Below are 10,803 nucleotides of genomic sequence, written 5' to 3' on the forward strand. Positions count from 1 at the left end.
CTCTGCCTGGCGGCGGCGGCGGACTGCACTAGTCACCTGCCCGCCCCCAGGTGTTTGACCTTACACTCGGCCCACCAGGGTGAAGGGCAGCCTAGACCACGCATTGCTCCGTGGCAGGGTCTCTGCAATGTCAGTGTCATTTACATAGACCGCGGCTGTTAAGAGCAGCATGGCAGGAAAAAGCAGAGCTTGAAAGAGTAAAAGCAGAAAGCGGGTACTGCAGCTACCGCGGGGAGAGAGGGACCACATCTTGCCTGTTTCTAAATCAGCTCTTCTTCCCACTGCGCCGCCGTCACTGCCAACTTTCGCCTGTCCCCACCCCTCCCCCCTCACCGTCTTTTCCCTACGTCATCGCATCATTGCTGCCTTGTATCAGACTCACTACACAAAGCCTCAAAAACTGCCCGTCGATGGCACTTATTCTGGACTTGGATATGCCTTCCTTTCCACAATGCTTCTTCCCAAACTACCATACTTGGATGTATAACTTGCCTTTTTTGCCTTCATGATATTCCATATAGCATCACTGATTTGCAGCAAGCATGCTTATAGACAGTTGGTCTTTTAAAAACTCAGTTATGGAGCCAACTGGTTTACACCTTGTAGGAAAGAGCTGTATATTGTCCAGGATGCAGTATATATTCTAGATGAGTGACTAATACATCATCCCATTTCTCCTATAGATAGGATTTATGAGTATGGGAATCAAAGTGGGATGAGAATAGGAGTCGCTAGTCTTTCTCTAACCTCTGAGGTATCTTAGATGCTTCCTACATCTGTAACATTGCTCTCTGCTGGTATAGAGGTCTTAGATCCTTAACCCACTAAGCAAGGCTAGGGATCAAACCTGCATTCTCATGGACCCTACGTTGGATTCTTAACCCACTGAGCCACACCTGAAACTCCAGGGCAGGTTTATTTTCAATGACAATGCAGGTAACTATTTTGAAACTCTATAACCTATATATACAAACTACTGTATATACAAACATGTTGTAAAGTAAATATAATTATGTTAATGTCTAAAATTTTCAAAAAGGGAAAAGACATATTATAAAAATCAAGTAAATTTTTATACATTAAGTAAAACTCCGCAATGCTAATTCCAAAAAAAAAAAAACTGCCCATCGAGCTGAAGGAATCCTTGGTGCAGAGATGGTGTAGATCATACTCCTTGCAGAAAAAATCCCTACCCAGAGCATGACTCGTAGGAACCCTGTTTCTGTCACTGTCAGTTTCCAAAGCCACACCCTGGTCTCCCTCTTTCACTTCCTCCCTTGAATTTCACACTTGTTAGAGCAGCCTTCTAGGCCTGGGGTCTTCAAAGTGAGATGCTCCCATCTTTAAAGTGAGGGAGGAAAATACTAGCCCTATAACATATACTTGCAAATGGCTCTTCACAGGTTGGTCAAAAGGGGACTACGAAGTCATTGCATTCCGAAGGCCTCTCAGAATCAACCACGCTTTTTAAGTGTTGGTGCATATAACTTGTTGAGGGCATTCCACAAACGAACCCCACTAGTACCCATGAGGATGCAAGTTCGATCCCTGGCTTCACTCAGTGGGTTAAGGACCTGGTCATGTCACTGCTGTGGCTGGGGTTGCTGCGGTGGCTCAAGTTCAATCCCTGGCCCTGAAATCTCCACATGCCTCAGGTGTGGCCAAAACAATAAAATAACATACTAAATACTCAAATTGACAATAGCAGAGTTCCCATTGTGGCTCAGCAGAAACGAATCTGACCAGTATCCCTGAGGATGTGGGTTTGATCCCTGGCTCTGTTTAGTGGGGTAAGCATCCAGCATTGCCGTGAGCTGTGCTGTAGATCACAGACGCAGCTCGGACCCTGTGTTGCTGTGGCTCTGGTTGTAGGCTGGCGGCTACAGCTCCGATTGGGCCCCTAACCTGGGAACCTCCCTATGCCATGGGTGCAGCTCTAAAAAGGCAAAGACACAAAATAAATAAATAAATAAAATATGGGGGGTTGCTCGAGAAGTCACCTTAACTGCTTACTAGTTCTTCCTCTTCACGTTTGTCTTCAACAGCCAAAATCAGTTAGCCGCCACCTTGCTGTAAGCACTCATTTACGACGGCTGCCGTGGTTCCACCCACCCCGCTCCAATTTCCTATCAACTTGAAGACACTTCCAGCTGCACCTCTTGGCACACTGACACTTCTCAGTGAACTCAGCATACACCAACCCTTTCTTTTCCTCACTTTTCCACACTGCTGGCCTTTCTCCTTTCAAATCTGGTTCTTCCTACTATGGTCCAGGAGCCCAACTGAGGTTAGGATTTGCCTCTTTTATCTTCACGTTACTAAGACTGGTTATTATAAGGTGACATTTCCCAGTTTAAAAAAACACCTCCAAACCCTGAGCAAAAACAGCTGTCATTTATTGAGCTTACCCGCGTGACTAACCCGTCACAAGTGCTTTGCATAAACCCTCGTGTTCCTTGCCACCATGAGCTCAAAGGCAAAGAAAACTTCATTTAATCGGAAAATAGGAGTTCATAATATACCTTTATTCTTTGACTTATAAACAACATGTCTTTCAAAAGTTAATTAGCAACAGCTTTTCTCAGACACTTCTCTCACGTCTCAGAGAGGGGAAGAATTTAAGCCTTGGTGGAAAACAAACCAACACGCACAAGGGGAGGAGGTGACCTTGACTATTGAGAAATTCCGAGGGAGACGCCCGCAGGGACCGTCCAGCCGGCGCTTCCTCCAGACACGCTCTCCTGAGATGAGCAGCTGACAGCTTTTACATTCACAAATCCCAACAACGCTTCCGATTCATTCGTAGATTCTCCGAGGCTCCCGCAGCACCACACCGCCTTCTGTCATAGCGTGTTGTAGCCGTTTTATCTGGTTTTGAAGATCAGGAAACAAGGAAAAGATTAAGTCAGCACACAAGCTGACGGTAAGTAGTTCACTTCACTTGACTGTTTCAGGACACAAACAACTGATTTGCTCCTTGCTAACTTCTCAGCGTACACTGGTTTTTCAGAAAGTGACCTTTTTAAGGGCCGCACCTACGGCCTAGGGAAGTTCCCAGGCTAGGGAATCGGAGCCACAGCTGCCAGCCTACACCACAGCCACAGCCACGCCAGATGCGAGCTGCATCTGTGACCTACACTACAGCTCACGGCAACACCGGATCTTTAACCCACTGAGCAAAGCCAGGGATCGAACCCAAAATTTCATGGTTCTCAGTTGGATTCGTTTCTGCTGAGCCATGAGGGGAACTCCCAAAAAGTGATCTTAATAACGACACAAATTTAAAAAGAGAAAGAATGTAAATACGTGAAGGATTAGCAGTGCTTTAAAATATCATACAGACGAGACGTTATTACCTAAACAGGAAAGTAAGGAGGGTGGTCAACGTTACAGCCACAGAATCAATTCCATGGCTTTGAATCCCAGCCCCCTGCCACACTGAGCCGGCCCCAGCTCACTCAGATACACAGTAGGCAACACCAGGCCTGGCTCTGCAGGCGACTGGGAGGACGGTGTGAAGTAACGCACTCAGGATCCCCAGCTCAGCGCCTGACACAGGGAGAGAACTTAACAAATGCAACTACCATCATCTAAGTACCTGATGTCAAAAATTAACATAACATCTTTTAAGGTTACACGAACACAGAAATACCGAGTCTGAGGCTGCCTCCCAAGGAGTAGGGTGGTAAACCATGAAGTTGATTCCTGCTTCCAAGCATCGCTCTGCCAGCACTCGTCCTACACTCTCACAAGCCACCACATTTCTGGTGCTATAGAGGTGCTTCTTAATGGCCCATTCACGAGTGGATGCCGAAACCACAACCTGGCCATTTCGGTGCTCAACAAGCGCTTCTATGTGATGCTGAGTCCTTATAACTCGCAGCCTAAATGAGGTGAGAAGAAAATAAAATCATTAAAAAAAAAAAAATTTTTTTTGGCCACACCCGCAGCATACAGAAGTTCCTATGCCAGGAATCAAACCCGCACGCACCACAGCAGCGACCCAAGCCTCGGCAGTGACAATGCCAGATCCATAATCTGCTGAGCCACAAGAGAACCCCTTACTTCTTTTTTCATAAAAGCATTCTAAAGACAAATGCCCTCAGATGAATAAATGCCTAAACATTTCTCAAGAATTCAATGTTTGATTCATTTACTTAAACATTCTTAACCTGGGTTTTACTTGGGAAGGGTATTTTTCCTCTGCCTTCATAAGGATTTTCTCAATAATAAACCAAACATTTCTATTTAACTTCAAATATCCTGAATAAATTTGGTATTTCTGAGAGCTGAAACTTATTTACACAGCATCTATACTTCAAAAAAGGATTTGAGGAAGAAGAGCTAAGTTAGTGACCCTATACTGGATAGAGATATTTTATGTTATTATTTTCCAGTTGACACCAAAATAAATGTAAGATGGATCAAAAACTTAAATATAAAAATAGATAATATAAGGGTACTAGAAGAGGAGTTCCCTGGTGGCTCAGCAGGTTAGGGATCTAACACTGTCACTACTGAGGGGTAGGTTCAATCCCTGGCCTGGGGAACTTCTATATACCATGGGCACAGCCAAACAAACAAAGGAGAGTACTAGAAAACAACAGGGAAGAATTTCCTTTTTTTTTTTTTTTTTTGGTCTTTTTTTAGGGCCACACCCATGGCATATGGAAGTTCCCAGGCTAGTAGTCAAATTGGAGGTGTAGCTGCTGGTCTACACCACAGCCACAGCCATGCCAGATCCAAGCCACGTCTATGACCTACACCATAGCTCACAGCAATGCCAGCTCCTTAACCCACTGAGCAAGGCCAGGGATCAAACCCGCAACCTCATGGTTCCTAGTCGGATTCGTTTCCGCTGCGCCATGATGGGAACTCCCAGACAACATGGAAGAATTTTTAAATACTCTCAAAGTAAGATAAGCCTACTTATCAAAATATTTAACATAACATCAAATTATGTCATATGCCTTTTATTAAAAAAAAAAAGATTGACAGGAGGTCCTGTCGTGGCTCGGTGGTTAACAAATCCGACTAGCACACAGGAGGACCAAGGTTCGAACCATGGTCTTGCTCAGTGGGTTAAGGATCCAGCATTGCCGGGAGCAGTGGTGTAGGTGGCAGACACGGCTCAGATGCTGTGTTGCTGTGCTGTAGGCCAGCAGCTGTAGCTCCAATGTGACCCCTAGCCTGGGAACCTCTATGTGACGCAAGTGCAGCCCTAAAAAGCAAAAAGAAAGAAAAGATTGACAAAGATTTCTGCATGGTATGGAAAAAAACAACAAAAACCATCAGTAAAGTGAAGTCAAAAGGCAAACAATGAAGAGTCTCTGTAGTGGTAACAAACCCAACTAGTATCCATGAGGAGGCAGGTCTGATCCTGGCCGTGCTCAGTGGGTTAAGGATCCAGCGTTGCCATGAGCTGTGGTGTAGGTTGCCGATGTGGCTCAGATCCAGCATTGCTGTGTTTGTGGTGTAGGCCAGTGGCTGCAGCTCCAATTCAACCCCTAGCCTGGGAACTTCCATAAGCCACAGGTGCAGCCCTAAAAAAAAAAGGCAAGCAATGAAACAAAAAATATTTTTAAATCCTATTTTGTTCAGAGGGCTAATTTCCATAATACATAAAAAGCCTCCTTTACAGGCATATGTCTCAAAAATAATCCCATTATTCATTCTTTTTTTCTTTTTTAAGCTGCATAAACTGCCACAGAAAAGTTAAATAACTTCAGCAAGATTACAATTAATAGTAAGTAATGGAGCTAGGATTTAAATCTAGAGGCCTGGCTTGAGAACCAATGTTTCAAACACAAAGTTATTCCAAGATGTATTTCTTTAAGTGTGTGTGTGGGTACTGGGCATGGGTTGGGGGAGAGTGAGGTCACGTGAAGGAGGTGGGGGGGTGCAGAACAACATACACAGTGTGCTAAAATTTGTAATTTTAAAAAACACAACTTTATACATATGTGCACAGACTAGTTCTAGGAGGAAAACACAAACTATATTCCCTCTTGGATTTTATAACATTTGTACATATTACACATTTAAAAAATTAAGTTCATGGAGTTCCTGTTGTGGCACAATGAGGTTGGCACAATGAGGTTGGCAGTGGCATCTTGGAGGTGCTGGGACAAAGGTTCCATCTCCAGCCCAGCACAGTGGGTTAAGGATCAGGTGTTGCCACGGGTGCAACTTAGGTCACAACTGTGGCTCAGATTTGATCCCTGGCCTGGGAATGCAATATGCTGCAGAACAGCTAAAAAAGTATATAAAAGTAAAAGATTTAAAAAAATTAGAATTATGTTCATGATAAAGAAATCACTGAAATCAGAGATTACACTAAGATTTTTAGTGTGAACTAGCATAAAAAGCATTAGAATTAGAAACCTGGGCATTCTGGTTGCAATACAGCAGAAATGAATCCAACTAGTATCCACGAGGATGTGGGTTCAATCCCCAGCCTCGCTCAGTGGGTCAGGCATCCAGTGTTGCTGTGACCTGTGGTGTAGGCTGATAGCTGTAGCTCCAATTCTACCCTCTGGCCTGGAAACATCCATATGCCATGGGTATGGCCTTAAAAGCAAAAATAAATAAAAAAGTAAAAACTAAAAAGAAAGAAAGAAATGTGTTGGAGTTCCCTGGTGGCTCAGAGGGTTAAGGATCTGGTGCTGTCACTGCTGTTGCACAGATTCAATCCTTGGCTCAGGAACTTCAGCATGCTGCAGCCAAAAAAAAAGTCTTGCTTAAAAACAAACCAAAAAGAAATATGGGTTATGGGTTCTAAAGCTCGTTTTGCTGGTAGCCCTAGTAAAAACCACAATCTCCTAACCCAGGAGTCAACACCTTTTTTCTGGAAGGGGTCACAGAGCAACTATCTTAGGATTTGTAGGCCACACTATAAGCACATAGGGCTGGGGGGTCCCTGGAGAAAGAGAACCAGGCATGGCTTTCTGACATGGGAAGCCATTTTTGGCCTAAACTAAGCCATTCTGTCATCTAAGTGTGGCCACAAGGGCTGCCCTTGAACAGGTCTTAGTAATCAAAGATCTTCAGGGAAGTAAGGGGATGCGTGAACAAAGGAAAAGCAATCAACAAACAATAGTTCAGTGACAAAACAGAGCCCCACTGCCTTCCCAAGAGAAATACATCGCAACCCGGTAAGTTCTGACTTCTGCACCAGGTGGAGGGTGAACTGACAACGCTGACCCCGAGACTTCAGTCAACTAGGGCGGGCGCTCCGGCAACCTTGGCCCCTGCTCAAGCCCCTTCAAGGATATTCGTGTACCCCTAGCTAAAACTTCCCCAGTTTTGCTATTTGGGAGACAATCCCTTGGGAAAGATCCCCAGTGTTCTATCTACAGCAAGCAATAAATCCTTCTCTAGATCTTTGGCTTGGTTGTGTCTTGGCGCGACACCTAAACCTACTAAGAAGTAAACTCAGTTTTCGAGAAACAATATGAATCAACTACTTAACTCAGCCACAATAATACCAGAACAGCCAGCTGAGAATGAGCAGTAGCAGTGTGCCAAAAAAAACTTTCTTTGTAGATAACAAAATTTGAATTTTATACAATTTTCACATGTCACAAAATATTATCCTCGGCGATGCCTGAGGCATATAAAAGTTTCCAGGCCAGGGATTAAACCTGCACCACAGCTGTAACAAGAGCCAAGGCAGCAACAACACTAGATCCTCAACCTGCTGAGCCACCAGGAACAACCACAAAATAGTCTTTTGTGGATATTTTTTCCACCTTTTAAGAAAATATAAAAAATATTTCATTTGCAAGTAGCTTTGGCCCATGAGTTTGCTGATCCTTGTCTTAAACCATTTGTACAACAAAGGGGTAAGGCCTCATTATCTCCAGGGTCACTCCTAATTTTATACTGATAACAGTGTGAACAGGAGAGAGAGAAAAAAGAGGGGAGGAGCTCTAATTAACATGATCCAAATATTAAGTGAAAGTAATAGTTTGGGTGTTTCGCAAGAATTCTAGAGCTAAGATTCAGATTATTTCAAAGATAAACTGCCTGCCCCCTTTCTGTGACACCACCACCCCCCAGCCCCGCCCCGCCATATGCACTAAATAAAGTAACACTCTATCACTCCTAGTCTATCTGCCCTACCACGGTGGTGACACGTCTGCTGCTGGGGAAGACATCTACTTTACCTCTGTATCTCCCGCATCTAGCACAATGCCCATGAGTTAATGAAGGCCTAATGTTTGCTGAATGAATCTATCACACAGTTATGACCTCGAACTTGCTTTCATAACTTGATATAGTCTTTAGGAAATAATCTCTTTTCGCAGTTCCCACTGTGGCTCATCGGGTTAAGAACCCAACTAGTATCCATGAGGATGCAGGTTCAATCCCTGGCCTTGCTCAGTGGGTTAAAAATCCAGTGTTGCAGTGAGCTGAGGATAGGCCAGCAGCTGCAGCTCAGACTAAACCCCCAGCCTGGGAACTTCTATATGCCGCAGGTGGGGCCCTAAAAAAAAAAGAAAAAAATTCTTTTTTTTTTTTCCCCAGGACTCCTGGGTTTTACCCTTTTATGTTTGTCTGTTTGTTTTTTTAAGCAACATTCTACTTTTAATGAATCCTTACCAAATAGAGAAGCAGCAGATAAACACCAACATGCTGCAGCATAGTGGTAATAATTTAGTATTCTACCTCTGAGATCAGATAAAGCTGATTGACTTTTGGCTCTGGCACTTACCCTGTCTCCTTAAGCCTCAACTCCCCTGCTCCTATAGAATAGGAAAAATTATTGCATCTGCTTCAAAAATGAGAAAATACATATAAAATACCTACCATAGTTCCTTGCAAATACAAGGTATTCAATAATTAGCCATCTTTATAACAAAGAATAGACAGACTTCTCACTGCTCTTCCTGCTTCTACCACTGCCCCTTTAATTCCATTCCCCTTAAAAGAACCAGAATGATCTTCCATTCAGACTCAAATTTTCAATCCTCTAAATAGTCTCCACTGCAGTAAAAATACGCCTAAAGTGCGTACTTGACTTGCAAAGATAACAATTTGTCTTCTACCTACCTCTCTATTCCACCTTACTCTATCCACTCCTTGGCCTTCTGAGCTCCAAGTACACATGACTTTCAGTTCCTCAAACACACCAAGCTCATGACCACTCTAGGTGTCTCCTCTGCTGGGAGTGTTCTTGGCAGTTTGACCTCTCCCAATTTTCAGAGGGGTGCGAGAACGCGAGCAGTCCCCCACTCTAACATCATCCTCTTTAAATTTTCTCCATGACACCTATTCATTGTTTGTTTGCCCCTCACCCCAGATCCACTACAAGTTGGCTTTCTGAGGGAAGAGTCGCCAGCCATACCTGTCACAGTCCTTAAAAGAACGGGTGAAAGCAATTTGTAGGGCACCTTGCACCGCTCTGTGGTCAATAACTAGCAGACTTAATTACCTGTGCCAGAACTCACGGGACGGCCACACTGTCCCCCAACCCCGCTCTTTTCTGGCTACTGCTAAGAGCTCCAAATTCCGGGGGTTCCGGTTGGTGAACTCTGGGGCAACAGCTTCATTTTCCACAGGGTCCGTTTCAGGGTTCGTCGCTGGCTTACAACTGGTTGAGAGCGCTGCCGCCCGACACCCTAAGAATGGAATCAACCACGATGATCTCACAAAATGATGAATTCGACAACACAGGGATATGATCTAACCTGTCCCCATCCTCTCTCCTCAGTCTTTGAGCGCAAGAAAGGGGACAAAAAGCTGTGTGGACACGGGGTGTGGTCATCACAGCCATTGGTCTGCAACTTTCTACTAGAGCCATCACAATTAACTGGTTTACTTTTCGATGGGGAATGTCGACTACGAAATACGACTTGCATGTGCACACTGGTTGTGCGAACCTGGGGAGAAATCTAAGAGAAGTGGTAAGATGAATTACCCGGGTTCCTGCAAATCGACAACAACGCCCAGAATCGCGACCGAAGCGCCATCGTTGAGGGAATCGCAAACAAAGCCTCGGGCAGACCAGGCCTCTTTCCTCACTGGGGTCCCAGAGGTTCGCTGGGCGCAGCCATGTTTACTTAGGGAAAAGCCTAAGGCTCACGTAAGGTCATCGACGCCTCGACAGGAACCAACAAGCCCCCCGCCGCTGAGTGGTAGAGAGTGCAATCTGTCATCTCCGTTCCTCCAATCAGCGCTTACGCTGGGGGCGCACGCAGGCGTCGGAACCAACCAAACACTTAGCAGCAACAAACTTCCGGGGAGGGCGCGAGCCGTTAAGTAGAGGACGCTTGTTGTCGGCGTCCGGCGTCTCGGGCACGCAAGGCAGCATGTGTTCTCTCTTTGGGCCCTCGGGTTGGAAGGCGTGGATTGACCATTGTCAGGCACCCCTCTCCACACACGTGGGGGAGAAGGGGCAACGCAGGACGCACGCCCTTCTCTTTAAAAAGGGTGGCTGTCGTTTTCCCGTAGGGCCCATGGAAAACCTTGCCCCGTCCCATCCAGATTCGAGCTTTTACTTATGAGTCCGGAAACAAAAAGAGACTCGCTGCGTGCTCTTCGTGCGAGCTCCATTTAAAGGAAAACAAACTATAAACAAAGACTCGGAACCCCAGGTCTACCTCAAACGGCCCCGCCCACCCCGTCCCCCGTCACTCTCCAAGCCCCGCCTTACCTTTTCTAGAAGGCACTAGAAAGTGCAAACGCGCGTGCGCAACCTGTTTCAGAGGAACGCTTGAGCGTAGCACCATCTTCCGCCAGCGGTCCAAGTTCCTGACTTCCGACCTCCTACCTTCGCGCCGTTCTCATTCGCTTTCTAAT

The 10,803-nt window shown here is 45.4% G+C and overlaps 1 protein-coding gene across 2 annotated transcripts; it reads right to left on the bottom strand.

Moving 5' to 3' along the window:
- Positions 1 to 2,504: 2,504 nt before the first annotated feature.
- Positions 2,505 to 10,761, bottom strand: MRPL18 (mitochondrial ribosomal protein L18). Of its 2 annotated transcripts, none has more exons than XM_003121109.5 (4): positions 10,658 to 10,761; positions 9,437 to 9,623; positions 3,653 to 3,884; positions 2,505 to 2,868 (listed from the first exon to the last, which is right to left on the bottom strand). In XM_003121109.5, the coding sequence occupies exons 1-4, from the start codon at positions 10,731 to 10,733 to the stop codon at positions 2,797 to 2,799; spliced, it is 567 nt and encodes a 188-aa protein (XP_003121157.1). In that variant the 5' UTR covers positions 10,734 to 10,761; the 3' UTR covers positions 2,505 to 2,796. The 2 variants fall into 2 exon arrangements, with proteins under 2 accessions (XP_003121157.1, XP_001928391.1); XM_001928356.5 differs by lacking the exon at positions 10,658 to 10,761 and adding an exon at positions 9,923 to 10,068.
- Between the last annotated feature and the right edge of the window lie 42 nt (positions 10,762 to 10,803).

This window comes from Sus scrofa, chromosome 1 (assembly GCF_054392235.1).
Source record: "Sus scrofa isolate SSC_HxYL_T2T_F1_AM1 chromosome 1, Sscrofa_HxYL_maternal_Yorkshire_Landrace_v2.0, whole genome shotgun sequence".
Taxonomy (NCBI): Eukaryota; Metazoa; Chordata; class Mammalia; order Artiodactyla; family Suidae; genus Sus; species Sus scrofa.

Bases quoted from the DNA above. Each gene is read 5' to 3' on its own strand.
- MRPL18 (XM_003121109.5), bottom strand. From the start codon at position 10,733: ATGGTGCTACGCTCAAGCGTTCCTCTGAAACAGGTTGCGCACGCGCGT. The intron at 9,624-10,657 runs GTAAGGCGGGGC...TTCCATTCTTAG, and splicing joins TCTAGTGCCTTCTAGAAAAG to GGTGTCGGGCGGCAGCGCTC. The intron at 3,885-9,436 runs GTAATTAAGTCT...CACCTCATTTAG, and splicing joins TCCCGTGAGTTCTGGCACAG to GCTGCGAGTTATAAGGACTC.